This window comes from Molossus molossus, unplaced genomic scaffold (assembly GCF_014108415.1).
Source record: "Molossus molossus isolate mMolMol1 unplaced genomic scaffold, mMolMol1.p scaffold_m16_p_17, whole genome shotgun sequence".
Taxonomy (NCBI): Eukaryota; Metazoa; Chordata; class Mammalia; order Chiroptera; family Molossidae; genus Molossus; species Molossus molossus.
In genome coordinates, this window is record NW_023425352.1 from 27,935,135 (window position 1) to 27,957,019 (window position 21,885).

General features: G+C 52.2%; 1 protein-coding gene across 1 annotated transcript in view; it reads left to right on the plus strand.

Annotated features, from left to right (window-relative positions):
• The window catches only part of SORBS1 (sorbin and SH3 domain containing 1), a 201,596-nt gene that overhangs the window by 93,263 nt on the left and 86,448 nt on the right, over positions 1-21,885 (plus strand). Inside the window, exons 8-11 of the mRNA XM_036264595.1 lie at positions 4,445-4,471; positions 4,585-4,697; positions 14,797-14,941; positions 19,440-19,469. Of these exons, the coding sequence (XP_036120488.1) occupies positions 4,445-4,471; positions 4,585-4,697; positions 14,797-14,941; positions 19,440-19,469 (315 nt within the window). The remainder of the gene's footprint in view (positions 1-4,444; positions 4,472-4,584; positions 4,698-14,796; positions 14,942-19,439; positions 19,470-21,885) is intronic.

The window sequence follows — 21,885 nt, forward strand, 5'->3', positions numbered from 1 at the left end:
TGCAGTCAGAGGCCTTGAGGCCTGGGCCCAGCGTGGTGGCAGGAGAGATGAAGAGCAGGGCCAGGGCACGTGGGTCCGAGGAGTGGCGTGGCACTCCCGCAGTGTGTTCAGGAGCACGGGGTGCAGAGCCCCGCTGACCCGGACACAGCTGTAGCCTCATGGAGGTGGTGGGTTCATGAAGAAATAGGAATTTCTTTTTCCGCTGTGTTGAGTTTTTTGGCAAGGAGAGGACTTCTAGGAGTACGTTTCTAATAGGCGTTGGGAATGTGGAGTCCAGGCATGGATTTGGAAGCCATCTGCATCCAGATAGATGCACATGGGAGGATGGAGATGCTCTCTGAGGTTCAGGGAGAGGTGGAGCCCTTGGAGTGGCCTGATTTAAACCCACAGTCCTGACTCCTGCTCTCAAGGTGTAGCTTGACTCTGGCTCCCTAACCTTGGCTTCCTGACCACCCTCCTAATCTCTGAATGTGGACGTTGGTGTTTGGATCAGACCATCTGGGACAAACTGCAGTCATGTAGTGGGGAAGCATTCATTACCTTATCCCTGCTTCCTGACACCACTGCCTGGCCAGTCTCCTTGGCCCGCTGGTTCGGCGTGACTCCACCCACATCCCCAGTCAGGGTGTTTTCACTCCAGAGGAGACAGGGAGCCTGAACTGGTGGTGGGTGTGATACCCAGTTTCCTGTCTGGTGTAGCCTGAGGACCATCAATCCTTGTATTTTGGCTCACAGCCAAAGTCCAATTCAAATCTTATATTCTGTTCATTCTGTGCCATTGGCTCCACTCCTCCTGCCGGGTTCTTGAGGACCAAGTAGGCTTTGGACATAAAGATTCTTGGGCTGCAATCAACTCATTTCCCCTAGTTTGATTCTCACATTTGCTCTCCAGAAATGACAGGAGCAAAAAGGCGTCGTGAGAAGATTAACTCAGAAGCAGCGAGAGACCCTTCCTGCCCCCGTTAACTCAGAGCTCTTTTCATGAGCACATGTGTGAGAATCGGGGCTAACTGAGAGGTGGGGGGGACAGCACCCCAAGAGGACACCCTTACTTCTGACACCAACTCCAAGTTCAGGGGATCCCCCAAACCATCCTCAGATTTGATCATTTGCTAGGAGGACTCAAAGAACTCATTGAAAGCTATTGTCCGCGTGGTTATGGTTTCTTGCAGATTAAAATCAGCCGTGAGAAGCAGCCCAGAGTCCCCAGTGTCTCTCCTGTGGAGTCAGGACGTGGAGGCCTGGCACCGAGGTGTCACAGTATGCTCAGGTGTTCCAGCCAGGAAGTGCACCTGAGCCGCTGTGTCCAGAGTTCTTATTGAGGCTCCGTTACGTAGGCACTACCCACTGCCCACGTGGCCGATTCCCTAAATGACACTACTGGTGTGGCACAGAGACCCTCCTTTCAGGAGGATATTCCAGCGGTTTAGAGAATAACTCCCAGAAGCCAGGGGGCAAAGCCAGACATGTCAGGTAAGGTTAGGTTCTTTACTGTATAGCACGAGTAAAAAATAAACAAGTAATTTAAAACGCTCCTTGAGCCATTTTTAACACCTCTCATCTGTTGGACACTAGCAGGACACATCAAATCTCTCACAGAAAGTTATCCTCAGATTCCAAGAACTGATCAGCAGAACAGTTTGGAACAGCCCAGAATGAAATTGGCACAGAATGAGATATAAGACAGTACCAGGAGACCGTGCCACGGGCCAGAAAGGTTGTACGTAAAGGACAGTGGAGGAGAAGATGAGGCAAAATCCGTTCTCCTTCTCGTGGGAAGGCTCAGGTCTCTTCAGGACTGCAGAACCTACCTCGGGTCCAACTTCCCAACGTCTGCTGAAGGAAGCGTTTCGATCATTGACGGTTCTGTATAGAAAATGTCGCCTGCTGTGCGCAGGCAGCCGTGGTCCTAGCTGCTGCCACCTGCAGGTTCGGAAGACTGGGTCACAGCTGGAGGGTCTGATGCTGGCGTGAGTCCCTTTATGGTGCCTAGACCTTTGAAGGGACAGAGTCCTCTCAGTTTCCCATGACATATCTGCCAATGTCACCTGAGCAGAATCAACGCAACTGAGAACCAAAGAGGGGGCAAAATAAGGCGCCCCAAATCCATGATATTTTAGTGCATTTGTAAACCTAATAAATTTGACAGGATAATTTCACAAAGGTGGGCTAGAAATAACTTAGAAAGGAAGATGGGACAGTGAATGTGATGGGTACAGGGGAGGAAGGGGAGCCGTTGTCACAGTGTCACCTGGTGTTTCAGGCCCGTTAGGTGTGAGGCAGGTTCTGGGCCAGGTGCTGGTGGATGCGACAGAGAGTGTTGAAAATGGTCACGTTGAGGCTGCTTCTCATTCCTCATCTCTGGAGCTTCAGCGACATGGAGTGAGGGTTACGTTTCATAGACAATGAGAGTGAGGTTTAGAGTGATGGACAGCTTGCCCTTCGTCACACAAGCTAACCCATTGCAGTAATGTGAGTAAAATTCAGGTCCTGTCCATTTCCCAGCTCGTGGGGTTGGGACGAGAAGACAAATGCCTGTGAGGGAGGGGCAGAACTGTGACAGGCAACCTGCTAAAGAAATATACAACTGAACCATGTAAAAACTCTGACTAGGTAGGGGAGGGTAAGCAAAAATGGATACAGTTAGTTTTCCAGAATAAGGATGTTTTTAAGTAATCCTTCTATCACTGGTTCTCAGAGTGTGGGCTGTGGATCAGCAGCTTTAGCATCCCCTGAGAACATGTTAGAGATGCGAATTTTCAGACCTAACCTCCCATCCCTGGGTCAGCAACTTGCGGTGAGGCCCAGCAAATGTCTGTACAAGCCTTCCCTGGATTCTGGCTCCCACCACCTCCCTGAAAGGGGGCTCTACTTTGCGGCCGATGGTGGGGCTGCTGGCTATGGATGGTGGACAGAGAGCACTGTAATTCATTCTGGAGACCTGTGTGGTTTCCTGGCTGAGTGGCTTTGGGCAATTCAGTTGGCCTTTCTGTTCCTCATCCAAGAAGTCATATGATCACCTACGTCATAGATCGTGTGCACTAAATCAAATACTAAATCAGAGCAAAAGTGACTAACAGTGTCTGGCACTTAGGTGCTCAGTAAATGATGATCTCAGCTTGACATCTGGACAAGAGTAGGCGTCCAGGGAGGAGAAGGAAGTGAAGGAATTGGCTAGATCAGGGGTTGAAGAACTGACCCATGGGCCAGATGTGGCTGTGCCTATTTTTGTACAGCCCATGAACTACGAATGATTTTTATATTTTTAAACGGTTGAAAGAAAATCAAAGCAATATTATATGCCACATGAAAATTATATGAAATTCGCATCTGTGTCCACAAATGGAGGCGTATTGAAGTGGATCCACACTCATCCATCTGCTGACCACCTGTCTCTGCTGTCGCAGCAGAAGAGCCCAGCAGTCGCCACGAACCCACAGGGCCCGCAGAGCCTGCAGTGTTTGCCAGGTGGCTTGTCGTAGAAGCTCACCGAGTACTGGGCTTGAGGGACGACAGAGAAGAGAGATGAGAGATGATGCAGATGCTGATAAGAGCGGTCACTGAGCTCTTACAAACACAGGCCAAGCATTTCTCATGCATTGTATCGTTTCTTATAATACTTATGAAGCAGGCATATCATTCCCATTCTAAGGATGGGGAAACAGGCTTATAACTTGCTCCAGGACACAGAGCCCGTAGGCGTCAGGATTTGCATCGAGGTCCAGCTGCCTTCCCAGCCGAGCTCATGCCCACTGTGCTCTGTTGCCTCATGACGCGAAGTGGGTCAAGCTAGGAGAGGTTTAGTGTCTCTGAGATGCATCGGGCAGGGCTGGGAGGGCAGAGTGCTAGCCAGCTGAAGGGAGACAGGGTGCCTTGTAGTGGGACGAAAACTCAGAAAGGGCGATTAGATTTTAAATGTTTATGTGGCTCATTTAACGGAAAGAGGAAAAGCAGCCGGGACAAGAGAAAGTCCTGACCACAGCAGACACCTCTGGGCTTACATCACGTTGCCTCCCTAGCCCGGCACCAACAGCCACGGGAAAAGTGCTGATCTGCTTCTCCCTCTCTGGTCTGTTCATCAGTCCAGCCTGCTCTGAGGAGGGGCCCTTCTGGGCCCACATCAGCGTGAAGAAGGGAAGGAGAGTCAGCGAGTAGGGACTGGACAGTGCTGTTGCCTTTCAGTCTGTAAAATAAGAATGTCAAGGAACAATTGTTTCTTCATTGCTGTGAATGTGCGCCTTGTGTTTCCAAAGGTCAGCGCCTGTGAGCGCATCGTGGTGTAGAGTGGGTTCCTATGGTAATCAGGCCATCGTGACTGAGGGCGTTCTGTGTGGACAGCGGGCGCTGGGTTTTCGCCTTTCTGAGCGGTGCCTGCTTGTTTCCTGCAAGTGTAACCATTTCTGCCCCCCCCCCCTTTTGTTTTCATCCTTCTGCGCACACACAGTTCTGGAGTCAGAGAATTCCTCCGCAGGTACGGTTTGCATTCGTTCTATCCTTGCCTTTCACCAGGACCCTCCAAAGGGAGGGGAACCAGGGAGTGTTCCTTGTGAGTGAGGGTTTTCTATGTTCTGTTTTCCATCTCAGATGAGTGGAGGCTTTCTTCCAATGCTGATGCCAATGGAAACGCCCAGCCCTCCTCACTCGCTGCCAAGGGCTACAGAAGTGTGCATCCCAACCTTCCTTCCGACAAGCCCCAGGTAGGCATGTGCCCAGGGCGGGGTGGGCACTGGTGGTTGGTGCCTGTTCTGAAGTCTTTTAGCCTTAGTTTGTACTTACAGCGTGCTCAGCTGGATAATAGGCTGGGTTCAGAGCTGTGTTGTTGGCCAACTCTGGAAAAACTGCAGGGACCAGGGCTGGGGAGAAGTTGGGGGTGAGGGAAGCAGAGACGAGATGAGGTTGGTCTGAACCAGGGTGTTGGAAATACAGGCCTGATGTTTTAGAGTTTTGAAGTGTGTTTAGGGATTTTCTGAAACAGGGAATCCATTTGGCCTTGAATAGTGGGGAACAGTTCTGAGCCTATTTGTTAAAAACTCTTTAGAGCATAATATTCAAGAGTGCACGCTTGTGTTTATTCTGTTAACCGGCTGCAGGTGGGGCTGTAAGCGTTCTAGCAACTCTGTCTTTTCAGATGAAGATCTGGTAACTGTGGCCAGACCCTCATCCCCTGGCCCAGGAGCGGGCAGCTGGAAGTCAGAACACCAGTACCGCGGGGTTTAAACCGCCTAGCCCTACCCTACAAAAGAAGACCCCAAGGTGTAAACTTAGAGTAGGGATCATTTTGCTTAAGCCTTTCTCCCTGGATTGTTTTCTTGATCTTTCTTCCCTCCCAACCCTGTGGCTGCTTCGCCAATTCGACGAAAGGAATAGATCCTGCTTTGACTCAGGCAGTCTGTGAGGAGTGTTTTTACATAGAGGGGCCGCATGCATGGAACTGAGCGGTCCTTCCTTTTAAAGGATGCTGTGCTGCCCAAAACACGTTGCAGACATGTGTTCCTCGTGTGGTCCTCTCCCCTGTGCCTGCCTCCTGCCAGGGTGCTCCCAGAACTCACCAGGAGCCCAGGAACTGTGCGTTTTCTCCCTGGCTCCCACACTCCTTCTCCAGTGAGCCTCTGGCTTCTGTTCTGAGGACATGAAATTGCACTGGCCCCTGAAATGAAACCGAGTCAGAGATAGCGCACCCCCGGGCCTCAAGCTGGTCGCGTACTTGTCTACCGTGTGTGCTGAACAGCGTCGCCAAGTCTTTGCGCTCCCCCCCCCCCCCCGCGCTTGCCTCCCAGGGCCACTGGTGAGAACCAGGAGTTCGAATGCCCCTCCTGAAGTCTTCATAGACGCGGGCACGTGGGAGGGCAGCTGTCCAGCAGCTGACGTGCCTGGTTTTCCTCTCCAAGACCTTCCCGGTGCACAGAGCACCTGTGCGGACCGGCTCCCTTCTCAGCTCTCAGGAACGGAGGCAGCTGGCTCAGCGCAGGCTGGGGCACTGCCGGCCCCTTCGGGCGCACGCGGAGCCCGCCCTCTTCCACTCTGGGGCTCAGTCAAGGACCGCACGCTGCTTCCTTCCGGCTTCTTAAACAACTCTTTGAGAGAGGATTTTTAAAAGCATGTGAAGTAAACAAAAATTACTTCAAATGCATTCTTTTCCTGCAGCTTCATTGGGTGCTTCTGTCCAGATCACTGTGTTGAGCGTCGCCCTCGGGGAGTGTGTAAGCCTTATAACAAGTGTGCGCATCCTGCAACACCGCCTACGCATAGCGTATTTTCTCATCTGTCACTATCCCAAACTTTTCTCTTGATGGAGTATCTTAAAGGGAGCCTGGCAGGTTGCTGCCAGAGAGTTTAATTCTGTATATTCAGTGTAAAGTTGCCCATCCAAATTCCGAGAACCTTTAGGTCATGTGTTACCTTTTGAACTTGTCTGCTGAAGGTAGAAATGGCTTCTTGTCTGCGGAACCATTGCCGAGCTGCAGTACACTCTGGCTCAGGGAGAGCCGAGGGGCCGGGCTGGGAGCTGCCCTGGCTTGGTCTCAGCGGAGGGAAGCTCTCGGATCCCTGCAGACCTGGCCTCTCCGCAGAAGTACTGAATTGGGGTCCAGGAGCCTAAGGGCAGGGAAGGGGGAACCTGCCCTGGAGGCCCCCACAGGCTGTTTTCCCTCCTGCCAGCCTGGGCCCGTGCCTGCTGTCCTCGCCCCCAGCTGCAGGGAGCCGGGGCTGCCCGCTCTCTGGCAGCATCATGCCGGTGTCCCCGTGGCGGCGGGAGCTGGCAGTTTCTGGAACGGTATAAACCAGGAACATGCAAGATGCTTCCCAGCAGCCCATCTTTTCACTGCCTCCCCTTCTAATACGAGAAAAGAAATGTCATTAGCAGCCTGCTGGGGAGGATGCAAACTGCCTGTGTGGTTCCTACAATTGTGCAGCGAAACAGGAAGCAGTTCCTTCCACGCGCAGGGCTGTGCCCATCCCCTCCTTCTGTAGGTCCTGTAGGGCTGAAGGGAGCCCAGGAAGGAAGGCCTTGGCTCTGAGTGCATTGTCAACACTGGGAGCATCCTCTCTGCAGGGTCAAAGCCCTGGGAAGGCTCGTGCCGGCTGGAATGCAGCATGGCACCATATATGGCCACCGCCCAATTAGGTTAAAAACTCATTGCAGTAGATTTCTATCTTTGGACAAGAAGGAATCACATGGGGGACACTCGAGCTCAAAGCAGAAGTACATCTGAGCCTAATTCACAATTGTCTTTTACTTACTTCCCTGACGACCATTATCAACTTACCCCACAGTCCCTTTGCTGTTAATTGAAGCGTTCGTTTCTTGAGAGCATCGTTTAGTCTGTGAACGTGCCCGACCTCCAGCTTGCGTTCACTGAAACCAGGAGAGCACATCTGGAAGGCTGTGCCCCTGGCGCCTACCGAAGAGAGGCCGCCCGCTTTGTCTTTTATGGCTGATGTGTACGGCCCATAAGGCCGCATTCCACAGGCACCCTCCTGGGCACCCCGTGGGAAGGATGGGCATCTAGTTACCTCAGGGACCCAAACAGTCTCTTCTCCATCCAGATTATTTGAAAACTGGGTTTGTTAAGGGATAGGTTGTTTACTGTTTCTGAGTTGATATTCTATCCCAGACTCAAAACTTTTTTATTTTCACCTGCTCACCCTTGCTAACATCCTTACCCCTTTCTGCCTACACACCACAAAAAATAAAAATAAAATAAAAAACCACCTCAAATAACCCCTATCCTTGCACCCTCATAGGTTTTGGTCACAACGCATTTACCAGATAGTGACAAACGCTAATACAGCTCACCTGTGCCGTTTGGCGGACGGTTATCTTTAAAGATAGGGGCCAGGGAAGAATGCCTGGGTGTCTCAGCTTGGGCGACTGTAACAAAACACCGCAGTTGGGTGGCTTAAACAACAGACATTTCTTCCTCACAGTTCTGGAGGCTGGGAGGACCAAATCAAGGTGCTGCCTGTTTGGTTCCTGGTTTGGGCTCTCTTCCCCCTCGTAGGTGGCTGACTCCTCACCGAGACCTCACATGGTGGAAACAGAGAGAGAGAGCTCTGGTCACTTCCTTTCCCTATGAAGACACTAATCCACATCATGGGGACCCACCCTCTTGACCTTATGTAACCCTAAGTGCCTCCCAAAGGCCCTCCTTTAAAAATCATTACTTGGGCCCTGGCCAGTTTGGCTCAGCAGTTAGAGCGTTGGCCCGCGGACCAATGAGTCACGGGTTTGATTCCAGCCAAGGGCATGTACCTTGGTTGCAGTTAGTCCCTGGCCCTGGTCAGGGTCATGCAGGGTCACCTGTCGATGTGTCCCTCTCACGTCGATGTTTTTCTCTCCCCCCCTTCCCCCTTCTCCCCACTCTATCTCAAGATAAATAGGGAAATATCCTCTGGTGAGGATTATTTTTTTTAAAACTATTACTTGGGGTTAGGGACTCAGCATGTGAATTTTGGGGGACACAGACATTCAGCCATAACACTAGGAAAATAAACTTTGCTCCTCTTATGTTCTCATTCCTGGCTGAGCCACAGGCTGATGGATGGCTCTCAGTCAGGAGACTCACCCCATTTCCTGGCTCTCTGTTCTGTCGAGACCCAGGGAAGAGCCATGCTGAGGGAGAGAGAAGGAGATGTGATCTATAGCTTTCTAGCTCTGCGTCTGGAACTGAGCTTTGGGCGGAAGCCAGGAGCCGGGGGCTGATCACTTCCTCCAGCGTCCTCTGCCTCCTAGGGGCGGGGTGGGAATGGGGAGAGGGCTGGAGTTTGGTGAACCAGGTGCAGTCCAATCTGTCAGCGAATCCAGTGCTTCATTGTTGACCCTTGTTCTGTGCACATCAAAACTTGGAGACTGCAGGCTTTTTAGTGTCGTGCCTGTCTCCCTCCTGACAATGAGCTCCATCGAGCTGCTTCCTCCGAGAAGGAGCACGTGTGGATTCTCAGTCCTTAGTCTTGGCGAGCGGTGATGTGTTATGCTTATGGCACTGAGTGCTGAATCGCAGGGATTCGATGAAGACATCTGTCTCCTATGAGCACAAATAAGGATGACTCTTCCGGTTCCCCAGTTCCTAAGGGAAAAGAATGAAAGACGCTTGAGAGTTTCAGTGAACTTAAGCTTTCAGAGCCAAAGGCATAAAGAGAAGGATCTTTGAGGAAAGGAGGGGTAGAAAATTGGGGGCTTGGGGCTTCTTCCACTGGCTTTTAGCCCTCGGGCACCCTTCTTCAGTCAGGAGGTCTACAAGGGAGCGGGTCCGCCAACGGCCGGTGTCCGCGCTGTCTCACGCGTGGCCTCCCTGGGCTGAGCTCAGCCTCCCTGGGAGGTAAGGGGGGAGCGTGCCTGCCTCTCCAGGTGAGTATGATTCAGTCTTTGACTTGACCCAGAAGAGAAATGTATAAGTTGAGGGTTTGCTTAAAAACGTGTCTAGAATTGTTTGGTCTGCAGATCGTGTTATGCTGTCAGTCTAATGGTCATCCTTCTTTCCATTCCCCTCCTCTCTCTTTTCCCTGTCTTGATATTGTTTGAAAATAATATTAAAGGTTCTCTCTCCCCCACGCCCTCCTCTCCCCAGAGAGGGCTGCTTTGCATGGCAGCCCCCTGCTCCCCACGGCACCTACAAGGACTCGCTGTACCGGAGCTCACCAAAGCCTTACATCCCACCCGGCACCCCCAGCCAGCAGAGCCCCTTGCCACCCCAGCCTGTCTCTGTCCCCCTGGCAGCCAGATCAGCTCCCAGAGGTGTGGCGTGTCCTGGGCCCCCGCTTCCGGGTGCCACATCCCCCAGTGCTTCACCCCAACCCCAGCGTCACTGTGCAGTCGCCAGGACAGTTTACAGTGGGAATGTGAGCTCTAACCCACGTCGTGAGGCAGCTGGGAATAAAAAGGTCAGCAGCTTATATGTACCTTGTTTATCCAATAACGTTGGCCCGGTGGCATCGGGAAGCCTCTCGCGCGTTGCACGTGACCCAGCCCAGGGCACTCGAGCACCAGCTCCCAGCACTGTCCCCTGCACAGCCGGCACGGGAAAGCCACCCTCCGCCACTCCTCACCCTCCCCAGCTACCCTCCGACCCCCACAAAGATGCCGGTAACCGTGGCGAGAGTCCTTCCCGGGGGCCTCGGCCTTCGTTCCCAGACGCAGTAGGACCACCTGTGCTAGGCCCCCAGGTTACCTCTGATCCCGAAAACCGAAGGAGAAAAGAACCTTACCTTTTGCAGCCGTGTTATCCAGCCAAGGCAAGGAATTAGGAATGTTTGTGTGTCTACTCCGTCTCTTTTGAAACTCATGTGAGAGCTCGTTTACTTTCTGGGCTTCCTTCCCGCCCCTTCCTCGTAATACTGCTGCAGCTTGAGCCCCGAATTCTCTCTGAACACCTCGGCACAGTCCTCTCTGCCCCCTCCCCCCTTCCTATAAATATGTGCGTGTGCCAGAGCTTGGAATACCCAGAGACTAATAATACGGTGAGAGCAGTGTTCATGTTTTATAACAAGGTGCCAAAGAGACTGTATGTCCTCCCAAGCTTTCAGGCTCCGCAAGCGGCTTGGGGGTTAATCACGGCCTGCCTGCCTGTTCTCTCTCTCTCTCTCTCCTAAAGTGTTAAAAGGATTCAAAAATAGATGGATGGAAAGCGAACTTGGACGGGGTTCCCTCTGTGTCATAGCGTGTCAGGAGGCCAGCTGGCCAGCACCGCCTGTCTCATGCACCCTGAGGAAAGGGCACCGATTAAATAGTTGTCAGAGTACATCATTGCATGTCCACGCTCAACTGTTTAAATATGGAATTCCTTCTTCCCTGCTGCCGTACCCCTTTACGTAACGACCCCCTTATTTCCTACAGGATGCCACTTCCTCCGGCCCAGCCCAGCCTGAGGTCATAGTTGTCCCTCTCTACCTGGTTAATACTGACAGAGGGCAAGAAGGCGCTGCCAGACCTCCAGCACCTCCGGGGCCACTGGGCCCCCCAGTCCCGGGGACCGCCCCTGCCGGCTCACCTCTGACCTTCCCGACTCTAGATGATTTCATTCCCCCTCATCTGCAGAGGCGGCCCCACCACAGCCCGCCAGCCAGCGCTCCGGGCCCCCACCCCCCCGTTAGCCAGACACCACCATCCTCACCACCACCTCCGCTGGTCCCCCCGGTCCCGGAGGGCCTGCACGGAGTCTCGGAGCCTGACCTCACAGGAGCTGTTTCAAGTACCGTAAGCTTGCTGGGGTCCCTTCCTCACGGCTTTCCTGAATGTCTGCTCCCAGAGTAGAAGCCCTTTCTCCTGAGTGCTAAGTTCCGAGGGCGTGTTGGCTGCCGCTGTGCTTGCGTGGTGACCGGAGCTGGCTCTGCTGTCCCGGGTGCATGCCTCCGTGTGTCCCGGGCTCTCACGCCTGTCACGGTCTCCAGTCCCTCCTCCTCGCTGTCCTGTCCGGAATGCACATCTTCCTGAAAGAACTTGGTTTCCCTGCAGAGAAAATGACCTCTGTGGCCTTGCCTCTGGCCAGTCATTCGCGCCCCAGGCTAGGCAGCTGTGGTGTTGAGAGCTGAGGAAAGTGAAGAACAACGCGGAAAAGCCAACAGCGGTTTCTCCACCAGGGAGCAGGGGAGGAATGGATTCACTCTTGGGTTGTTTTAGCAAGTAAACAAACTCTGATATACAGCCGTGGCAGAGACTAGGTTGAAAAAGAGTTGAGTATGATTGAGCAAATGGGTAAAAAAAAAAGCCTTGTGCGAATGTTAGGACTGTGTCCTCAAAAGGCTGATAATTGCTGGGGCCCCTGAGTACTGGCTCCCAGGGTCTTTGTGCAGCACCTCCTTGGCCATGAAGTTAAAGGGCTCTGAAACCAGGTCCCATCCTGGGAGGGACAGGTGCTTTGGAGAAAGGCTGAATCATAGTACTTGGTCTCCTCTTCTCAGGAGCCCTGGGGATGGGAGTACATGGACCTGCGCACAGGGCTGTGGGGCACAGTGGGCCTGAGTATGTAAGTTTCAGTCATGGTGTGTGGCACCGAGAGAGCACCCAATGAACATTAGCTACGTTGCTGAGGACTTGCCCTAGCAAAGGGGAGCCGGAGTCCCTCAAAATTAAGTAACTGGCTAATTAACAATCATTGAGTCCTCACCATGTTCTGGGCATTCTTCTAGCTTCTCTGAGTACAACCACAAACAAGGCCCAGCCCCTGCTCTCAGGATCCGCCTGAGTTCTCCAGCTCAGGTACATGGGTCCTCTGAGCGACAGGGATACGCATCGAAGTTGTCCACTCTGGGTCATACTCCTAGGGCTTCTGATTGAGTGGGTCTGGGGAGGTACCCAGGACTCGGACCACTTGGTAATGTGCATCCTGGAGGACTCTGATGCTGAGGGTCTGTGGACCACATTTTTGAGACATAGGGTCATGCCACTGGCTGATAGGATTATTTTCACTGGCATCTCTTTGCCTAAAGAGGTATGCCTACAAAACAGGCTCCAGTGGCTCATTACACTGAAGTGAGTCATGCACAAAGCAGGAGGGAACCTTTTTTTTTCAGCTTTTAAGAGCAATGACAGTGAGAGATCAGACACAAAGCTGGGAACAGCTACATCCTAGGCTGGGACCTCTTCTCAAAACTCTAGGTGCAGCACAAGGCATTAGGTCAGGACCCTGCCAAACATGGCCCAGGGGCTTGGATGTCCTAGCTTTGAGCTTTACAACTCCGGCCTCGTGGAGGAAAATGCTAGATTATTCCCTGATGCACTCACCTCACCCTAGTTCAACTCCTGGGCGAATTTAGAAGCTGCGCTTGTTTTGGAGAATACGGGTATTCTTCCCTTTGGCCCAGAATGTTTCTCTAGAGCAGCATGCAAAGCAAGTCTTGTTCTTAGGGTGCCAGTATACATCGTGAGCAGTTCCGCTGTGTACCCACACTTCATCACTTGTATAGATCTAGGTGTTTATATTGAGTTAGTTTCAGGCGGACCAGGACAGATTAGTTGGGACAGTGTCCTCAGTTTCTCAAACCCAACTGATCAACCTGGTATGGACTTCCCAGGAAGTGTATTTCACTTCTCTCCTGCGGCCCAGGAGACTTCAGTTGGCCTGATAAGTTCTAGTTTGGCCCCAGGTAACAAAGTAAGAGGTGAACAAGGAAACTGCTTGGGTTCCTCCACTTAATGAGAATTGTCAAGAAGGGCAGATGCCCAGTGGATGTGGCCTCGCCACAAGTTGATATCTGCTCTACCTGCAGCTATTTCATAGAGAGGGAAGAAGAAAATGCATGGTCATTGGTACAGGTTCTTTTTTGGTCAATGACCATCTTTATAAAGTTCCAGAAATAAGACATGCCACAGAGTAACATTTATAAAATGCTTAATGCTCACGCAGTCCCTCCAGGCATCACAGGCGGTATGTATACTTGAAGAAGCCGTGTGCTTGGCTCTCTTTGTTTCTTGGCTGCGTTATTGCAGTTTTCACTGATATTTATCTGTGTTGCATCACTTTGGATGTAAACTAGGACAGTGTAATTGTTTTCCACTTTACAAATGAAAAGTTGAGATGAGACACTTTTGCACAAGATCATATTGTGCCTCTCAAGCCTTGAGGGAAAGTTTTATTCAGTAAACTGAGCTGCTGCTGTGACTTCAGGGCACTTTATGAGAAGAGTTGGACTGACCAAGCCAGTGTTTTTAGGAGTTGCCCCTACTGTGTGTCAGGAGCTGTCCTGGGTCCTGACACATCCTCTCTTTTGGTGGGCACGTGTTCTCCTGAACGTTTTGTTCTTTTGAACAGAAGTTATTCAGAAACACCTTTACTGGTCGGTGGCTCCTGCCCTTCATGTGGCATTTTACTGCTGAGCACCTGCTGCCGGCAGGGTGCTGTGCTCGGGCTGGGGCGGAGGCAGGGAGGTCAGTGCAGGTACTTACAGAGCGATGATCTCTGACGGAGCACACAGATTGCTTTTATGCCATCCTTATCCGGAGAGGAACAAAGTCTTTCTTTCAACCCTTTAGGAATAATATTCTGGCTTTGGGGTCTGTAAATTCTAAAATAGAAGCATCACAAAATTTGTAGGTGTGATAGAGGAAACTGTCTACATAGCCTCACTACATTTCGAGGTCTTGTTTCCTGTCTTTAAAAAGACTGCTATTATTCCCATCATGCAGATTATAATGCTAGTAGTAATAATTTTATTGGTATTTCTGACCCAGACCCTCAGGTTTTTTAAAGACAGGATTTTCACAAGTCTTTACGTCAGAGATCTTTGTCACTCGATATTGGAGTGAAAACACATCACAGTAGGACAGGATAATATCCGAACCTTGGAAGCAAGAGCTAGTGAGGTTGTTCAGTGATGTGGATGATGAGAATAGTTTTCCAAAAGTGCCAGAACTTAACTCTTTCTATTCTTACACCTATGGCTTCTTGTCCTCACACCATCTCACGTTTCTGTAAACAGTGTACTAAACTTTCCTGATTTTTCCCAATTAAACCAGCTCGCGTTCTCAGATCGCATTTGGAATTGCATGCGTTTTGCATGTTTTTTCTACTTTGATTTGAATTTGCCTTTTCAGTAACTGGATTGATCCACAGTTATTACCAGGTGAAAATAATGAATAATGTTGCTGAGACTCCTAGTAACATTATCTTCCCTCTCTCCCTCGACTAATACCAGCACAGAGAATAAGCATTCCAGATTAAGCTTCTAACTGGAATTAATGACGTCTCATTGGTTGCGTTTCTTTTTATAATTAAGGTTCTTGTAAAGCCTTAATTTTCTTTTAAAAAAGCACTAACTCTAGGTTTTGTGTATTGACAGTCACAATGTTTGTTTGTTTTTCAGGATTCAAGTCCTCTGCTAAATGAAGTTTCTTCATCTCGTGTTAGAACTGATTCGCAGACCTTTGCCCCAGTTAGCAAGCCGTCATCTGCCTACCCCTCCACCACAATTGTCAACCCCACGATTGTGCTCTTGCAACACAACCGAGGTACGGGGGCTTCACCGCACGCCTCTCCCTCCAACCACTGTTCCGTGACCCCTGGGACAGACATTTTCACAGATCTCCTTCCCCGAGCCATCTGCTCCAGTTTAGCCCACACCCACCAAGTAGATCATCCCTGGTTCTGGATGATGTCAGGTGTTGGAGTAAGTAAGCTGGTGTAGTGCCTGTTCCACACCTTGGGTGTTCACAGTGTCTTCTGATGGCAGCACCGAAAAGAAAGAAAAGACAGGGCAAGGAAATCTGTGCCCTTAATTCCTTATCGCGAGAATTCCCATCGGAGCTCTGCTTGGAAACTCTAGGTTCAGTAGTAACCCTTTTCAGGAGAGCCCTGCATCATTTAGATCTTTGACATCAGGCGTTTTCTAGAAAGCAAAATTGTGAGTTCCAGAATTCCAAAAAGAAAACGGAGTGGATGGAATCGTGTCTGAAATGTCAGACATGTTTTGTACCTTCAAGGCAGAGGCCACTGAGCCTTTTCCTCGGGACTCCCCAGCCTTCGCTCTCGCCAGCAGCTGTCACACTGGGCACGAGTGGCCGTCTGCCCCTTTCACTGCGCCCCGACAGCTCTCCGAGGGGTTCGGGTGTGCTTTCCCCAGCTCCTCCGACTGCTGGACGGTCTCCCCTTCCCTGCAGGGGCGTCTCGGAGAAACTGCCTATGTTGACGCCTCCGCTTTAAAATCCCACAAGATGATTCTAAATCCCAATGTTTTGTTTCGGGAATTCAATAGAGGAATAAACGTTCCCTTCCCCAAAGGTCTGTGCAGTGTGACATGTAAAGTCTTCAAGCTTTCTGAGTGTTTCTGAGTATAGGAAGGGCTATTCCATCTGAACTTCAGAAAACAGTGCAGGTTTAATTATTTTGTTCAGGGCTCGGAGCTCTGTACCAAATCGTCCTTCGTCCTTCCCTTAGCTTCCTGCCTCCCCTGCTCCTAGCCCACTCCCCTCCCCTGCTCCTAGCCCCCTCCCCTCCCCTGCTCCTAGCACCCTCCCCTCCCCTGCTCCTAGCACCCTCCCCTCCCCTACTCCTAGCCCCCTCCCCTCCCCTGCTCCTAGCCCCCTCCCCTCCCCTGCTCCTAGCCCCTCCCCTCCCCTGCTCCTAGCCCCCTCCCCTCCCCAGCTCCTAGCCCCCTCCCCTCCCCTGTTCCTAGCCCCTCCCCTCCCCTGCTCCTAGCCCCTCCCCTCCCCTGCTCCTAGCCCCCTCCCCTCCCCTGCTCCTAGCCCCCTCCCCTCCCCTGCTCCTAGCCCCCTCCCCTCCCCTGCTCCTAGCCCCCTCCCCTCCCCTGCTCCTAGCCTCCTCCCCTCCTCTGCTCCTAGCCCCCTCCCCTCCCCTGCTCCCAGCGCCCCTCCCCTCCCCTGCTCCTAGTGCCCCTCCCCTCCGCCTCTGCCTTAACTTGGAGGAGAAAGGAGCTGCAGTCTATTTTTAATTGTTCTCCATGTTAAATGGAGTTTTCTGTTTCCTGCTTCTAACTTAAAAAACAGATGAATGAAACATTTTCTCTCACTTAAAATCATCCCACCCAAGTCTTAGTTATTTTAGAAATGTTGTATTTTTCACTCTGTGTGACTCCCAAACTAATTTTCCCCTTGAATCTATGTTCTTCAAAAAATAAAATATGCTCCCAACCCCCACACTACATTGTGTAAGAGCCCCCTCCCCTGGGCGATGGCTCCTTCTGCCCAGAAAGTCTGTAATGCAGGACAGAGGGAAATTTTGGTTCTCTGTGAACTTCTTTGTGACTCATCTTTTTACAAAATTCAGTCAAACAGAAGCAAGTCAGTTCCCACCAGAAGTAGTTTCTCTAAATCTGGGATTTATTCCCAAGGCAACTTGGGTTTTGGGAAATGCCAAGTGTCGTGTCAGCTGCTGCCGCCAAGCCCCGTGGTGCACCAAGAGAGACGTCTCGGCCCAGAAATGCCCGTTCTTCTTTCCCTTTCTTCCCTGGACAAACGGCTTCTTCTTATTTGCCCAAATGCCGCTGGTTTTACATTTCTCCTTAGTCCACGGCCTGCCCTTGGGTTTAAAGATCAGAATTGGGCAGCCTACATCACACACCCTTCAGAAAAGGATTCGCGAACGTTCGTCTTTTTGGAATTAAAAGTAGCTTCCCATGAAGAGCAAACCATATGTCCCCAAGGAGGCGGGGCAGGAAGCGTGGAGGAGATGGGAGCGCCTCGCGGCCCTGCTCGGTGACCGATCGGCAGTGGGGTGTAGGTCAAGCATTCCTGGCTTTGCTTTGGAATTGACCCAGCCCGGCAGCTCTGCTTTGCCTCGTAGATGATACTCGTAAAAACAGTTTCCTAACTATCGCAAAGTCTCCTGAGAGAGTGATAACTTTACTCCACTTCTGGAATTCTAGTTGAGTCATCCTGAAAAAGGTTCCCTTTGTTCCTGCCTAGGCGGGCCCAGGACACGTGGGACAGTGCCCCGGCTCCCGCCGCCAGCTCCCCTCGGCCTGCACAGCGCAGCCTCGCTCTTCTCCCCTGAGCCTTCCCACGGTGTGCTCTGGGGGCAGCGTGCTTGGGATCAGTCTGGTGGGGCTGGAATCAGAACACTCTCAGGACTGAAAGATGCATGGGTCCCCTCGCTCTAAGCCTCTCCGTCTTTATCTTATTTTATGTGTTTTTCAATTTATCTCTGAGAGAGAGAGATTGATTTGTTCCACTTTTTTATGCATTCAGTGGTTGATTCTTGTATATGTTTTGACTGAGGATAGAACCCACAACTTGGCATATTGGGATGACGCCCTAACAAACTGAGCTACCCGACCAGGGCAGAGCTTCTCAGTCTCTAATGTGCCTGGAATCTAGGGGCTTCTTGACTTGCAGGTTCAGGTTCAGGCAGCCCGAGGCGGGGCTGAGACTCTGCAGTCCACAGGGCCTGTCGGTGCTGCTGGTCCGCGGGCCACACTGGACAGCAAGAGCTCAATGCTCCCCAGACTTCTGGCACATGACACAGTCCGGAGGAGCACCCCAGGGGTGCTAATTTCTAACTTTGCTAAATAACAGCCCTGGAAAACAATTGCCATTATCTACATCACTTTCCAAGAAAGAGGCCATTTCACAACTGAGACACGGGAACAACCTAGTGTTTTTTATATGGAGTAGGTGTGCTTTTGCCTACTGGGGAAGACCTTGCCCCTGGCTTGGAGACCAGAGTTTGGGATCCATGGGTCCAGTGAGCACTTCTGTTTAACAGGTGAAGAAACCGAGGGAGAAACTGAGGAAATTGAGGCGAGGTGATTGGTCGTTGTCATCTGGCGTGTGGCTAGCAGAGCTGAGCCTTGAGCTCTGCTGGGCTCTGTTGTCTGGCCGGTGTGAGTGAGGCTCGTCCACGGCCATAGGTGGACGGGGCTGCTTCCACCGTGCGGGCTCCCCGGCTGCTCTGTGTAGGTCTTACCCACACTGATGCTGGAGGGAGGGTGGGGACACAGCCAAGGGCATGATGATAGCGCCCATGGGCTGGCAAGCGTTCTATTTTTATCTGTGTGGCTGCTTTATATTTAGCAGCTGTGGAAGGTAGCGGTCATTTTTGTCTTTATGCCAAAGCACGTACACACAGAAGTCTCCAGAGAGGTTGGACTCCGTCCTCACGAGTGCCTGGGAGGGTGAGAAACCCATAGACCTCAGTGCTAAGGGATGGGCCTGGTGATTAGAGCTGGAAAGAGCCTGGATTAGAAGATAAGGGGAGCCCTGGCCGGTTTGGCTCAGCGGTTAGAGCGTCGGCCTGCGGTCCAGAGAGACCCGGGTTCGGTTCCCACTAAGGGCATGTACCTCGGTTGCAGTTTGTCTCTGGGTCGTGTGGGTGGCAACCACTTGTTGTGTCCCTTTCACGTCGGTGTTTCTCTCTCTCTCTTTCCCTCCCACTCTATCTGAACAAAATATTGAAAAAGAATGTCCTTGGGTGAGGATTAAAAAAAGAAGAAGATGATAAAGGGATTCCAGGTTTAGACCCAGCTCTGGTTTTCAGTGTCATCTTGGGTAGTTTGTGCCCCTCACTGAGGGTTTCTCAACTACCCTGACCTACCTGCTAGGGTTGTTGCAAAGATTAAAAGTATTAACCTGTGTGAAAGCTCTTAAAACAACGTTTGGAATTTTGCAAGCGCTTAGGAAATGGTAGTTGCCATGGTTATGATTATAATTTCTTTCCCTCAAAAGGTACCAAGACTGGGGTTGTGTAAGGCCCTGTTCCCTTGAAGCAAGTGGAGTCGGGAGGGTCTCCTCCAGTGACCAGGTCATCTTGAGATAAGATATAAACCACCAGGAAACAGGTGTAGCTCTGGGGGCAGAGCGAGGAGGGATCCGCACGCGGAGCGCAGGGGCCGTGTTGACGCGCCCATGCTCACTGGACACGCAGTGTTTCTGCATCTGAGCCCAGAGGACCGTGAGGACACAGATGCTGGGATCCTAACGAGTTATGCCAGGACTGCTCGGTTTTACCGTGTCTGTGTACATCTCACACTGTGTATTTCTTCTTCTCTCACAGAACAGCAGAAACGACTCAGTAGCCTTCCAGGTAGGTGAGAAATATTTATTGACATGTTGACACCTGTTCCTGTGACAGTGGCTTCTGGTCACCACCTGGCCTGGTTGGCCTGGTCTCCCGCGCTCTCCTGGTGTGCGGGGCACTCGGTTGTTGCCGGATGGCAGGGGTGACAGAAACAGGCATGGCTCCTGCCTCCCTGCAGCCCGCAGGCTGGTGGGGCGGCCCAGACAAGTGGCCCAAACGGGTGACCAGATCCTGTGGAACTGACACGTGCCTTGACGGTTAAGAACAGGATATTCGGAAAAAAGAACAAGGCATTATCTTTTAGATAGAGTGTGCTCATGGCAGGCATTGCTGAAGGAGTCGCCTTTCTATTGCTTCTCTCTCTCTCCTAGGATGTGACAGGTTGGGGTTGGGAAATATGGGCAAGTTCTTTCCATTTGGGGCCCGTAGGTGACCCTGGGGTGATGGACCCCGGGAACAACCGCCAGACAGGCAGTGCCTGAAAGTGTGTGACAGCCCAGCTCCTTGAACTTGAACAGGCATCAGAGGCCTGGAGAGCTGGTCTGAGCTAGGCCACGCCCCCCAAGATTCGGATTTGATGGGTGTAGGGAAGACTTGCATGCCTGACCAGCTGCCCTTGTACTGACCACGCTTGAGTAGCAAGTTTATTCAAGAGCCACAGCGGTGGGAAGTGACTACAGTCTAATCGGATATCCAGCTCACCCCTGAGAACAGTGCAGGGTTGGGGTGAGTTGGGTGGGAGAGGGAACAACATGTAGGCCGAAACTGAGGAAACCCAGGAGTGAGATGTTGAGCCATTTCCTAGTGGCTTTCTGGAGCCATCCTGCTTTGAATCCCGGTTTGACCACTTACTGATCATCTAAAGTACATCAGTTTCCTACCTGTCAGGTGTTCTGCTGGGAACAGCTTGGCCCTGAGCGTTGGCACTCGCTGAGTGCGTGATGGGTGCCAGTCACTTTGCAGCAGGTGCCCGTGATGGGCATGTCGTTTGATTGGGTCTCTGTGTCAAGCACGAGCCAGGCTCAGGAGCCGCATCCGGGCCCGGGCTGCCCTTGAGCGGCTCGCGGTGTCGTGGTGTGTAGCCTTGTGGGTCATGGCCCCATTTGGGAACCTAGTGAAGGCAGGAGACATTCTCCAGAAGAAGCCACACGTGTGGAGACACACACAGTGGATTTACAGATACTCCGGAACTCCGGGGCTAAGAGTCCCTGCCTTGGTGGACAAAAGCCACATTTTCTGAGCAGCTGCTCCGTGGTTTCTGTTACTTCATCCCACTGCTGTCCCCGGGATTCGTGGGAAGGCTGAGGGGAAGGCCATGGGCTCTCACACCCTCGCAGCTGCGTCAGACTTGGCTGTGGAACCGGCACAGGCTGTGGCTGAGCACAAGGTGCCCTTCGCTGCCCCTCCGCGGGGGCCACACTCCAGCCCACTCACCCGCGGCCTAGCCGGTTGCTGAGCGCCGGGTGGCGTGGGGAAAGGTAGCTCCCGTGGGCTCCCTCCTGCCTTTGGGAATTTGAAAGTAGCAGTGGAATAGTTTTAAAGGCACCCAAACACAATTAGACCGGAGTTTGGTCCTGGCTCTTCCCTCTTACAGCCGTTGTCTCTGGGTAAGAGACTCCCCTCCTCTGAGCCAGTCTCCTCAAGTGGGAAGTGGGGTGACAGTCCCGGCCCCTGCTCGCAGACGTGTTGTAAGGATCTGTGCAACAAGAGGCTTTGGGGTGTGCTTTGCACGCTGGGAAGTGCTATGTAAATGTCAGGGCTTCTCTGGGGCAGCCGGCCACTCCCCGGCTTTGAAAGAAGCCTCATGCTCCTCTTCCGCCTCTGAGCTCTGAGACAGACCCACTCATGGAGCGTGGTGCAATGGCACATAACTACCCACTAAATACTAGTTTTGTTTAAAAAGAAACACCATTTTGTTCAGCAGGAGGAGAGAGGGCTGGTCCTCTGGCCTGCGCCCTGCAGTGAATGAGGCTCTGCCAGTCACCCGAGCCTCCCTCCTTTCCATGGGTGTTTATCGCGCCTTGGGGGCTCCGTGCTCAGTGAGATTCTGTGCCTCGGGGGCTCCGTGCTCAGTGTGTGGAAAAGAGCCCCACACACAGGGTGTTCAGCTCACGAAGCTCATGGTCACCTTGGGCGGACAGACAGGAAGAAAGAGCTAGGACAGAGGGGATGTGGCCACGCCCCCCTTCCCAGAGGGAGGAACGGGCCCCACCCCCACAGAGGTCCTGTCTCAGGTCGTCAGTGGCCGGTCCAGGACTTGCTTTTGAAAGCACAGTATGAAATGGGAAGGGGCTGGTCCAGGATGCTCAGTAAGGGGTCGGCACTGCCCCGTGAGCCAGCAGCAAGCCCTCACTGCAGCACGGATGTCAGAAGGGTGCCCCGTCAGCTGTGTGGCACAGTCCAGTGTCACTGGGGTTTTCAC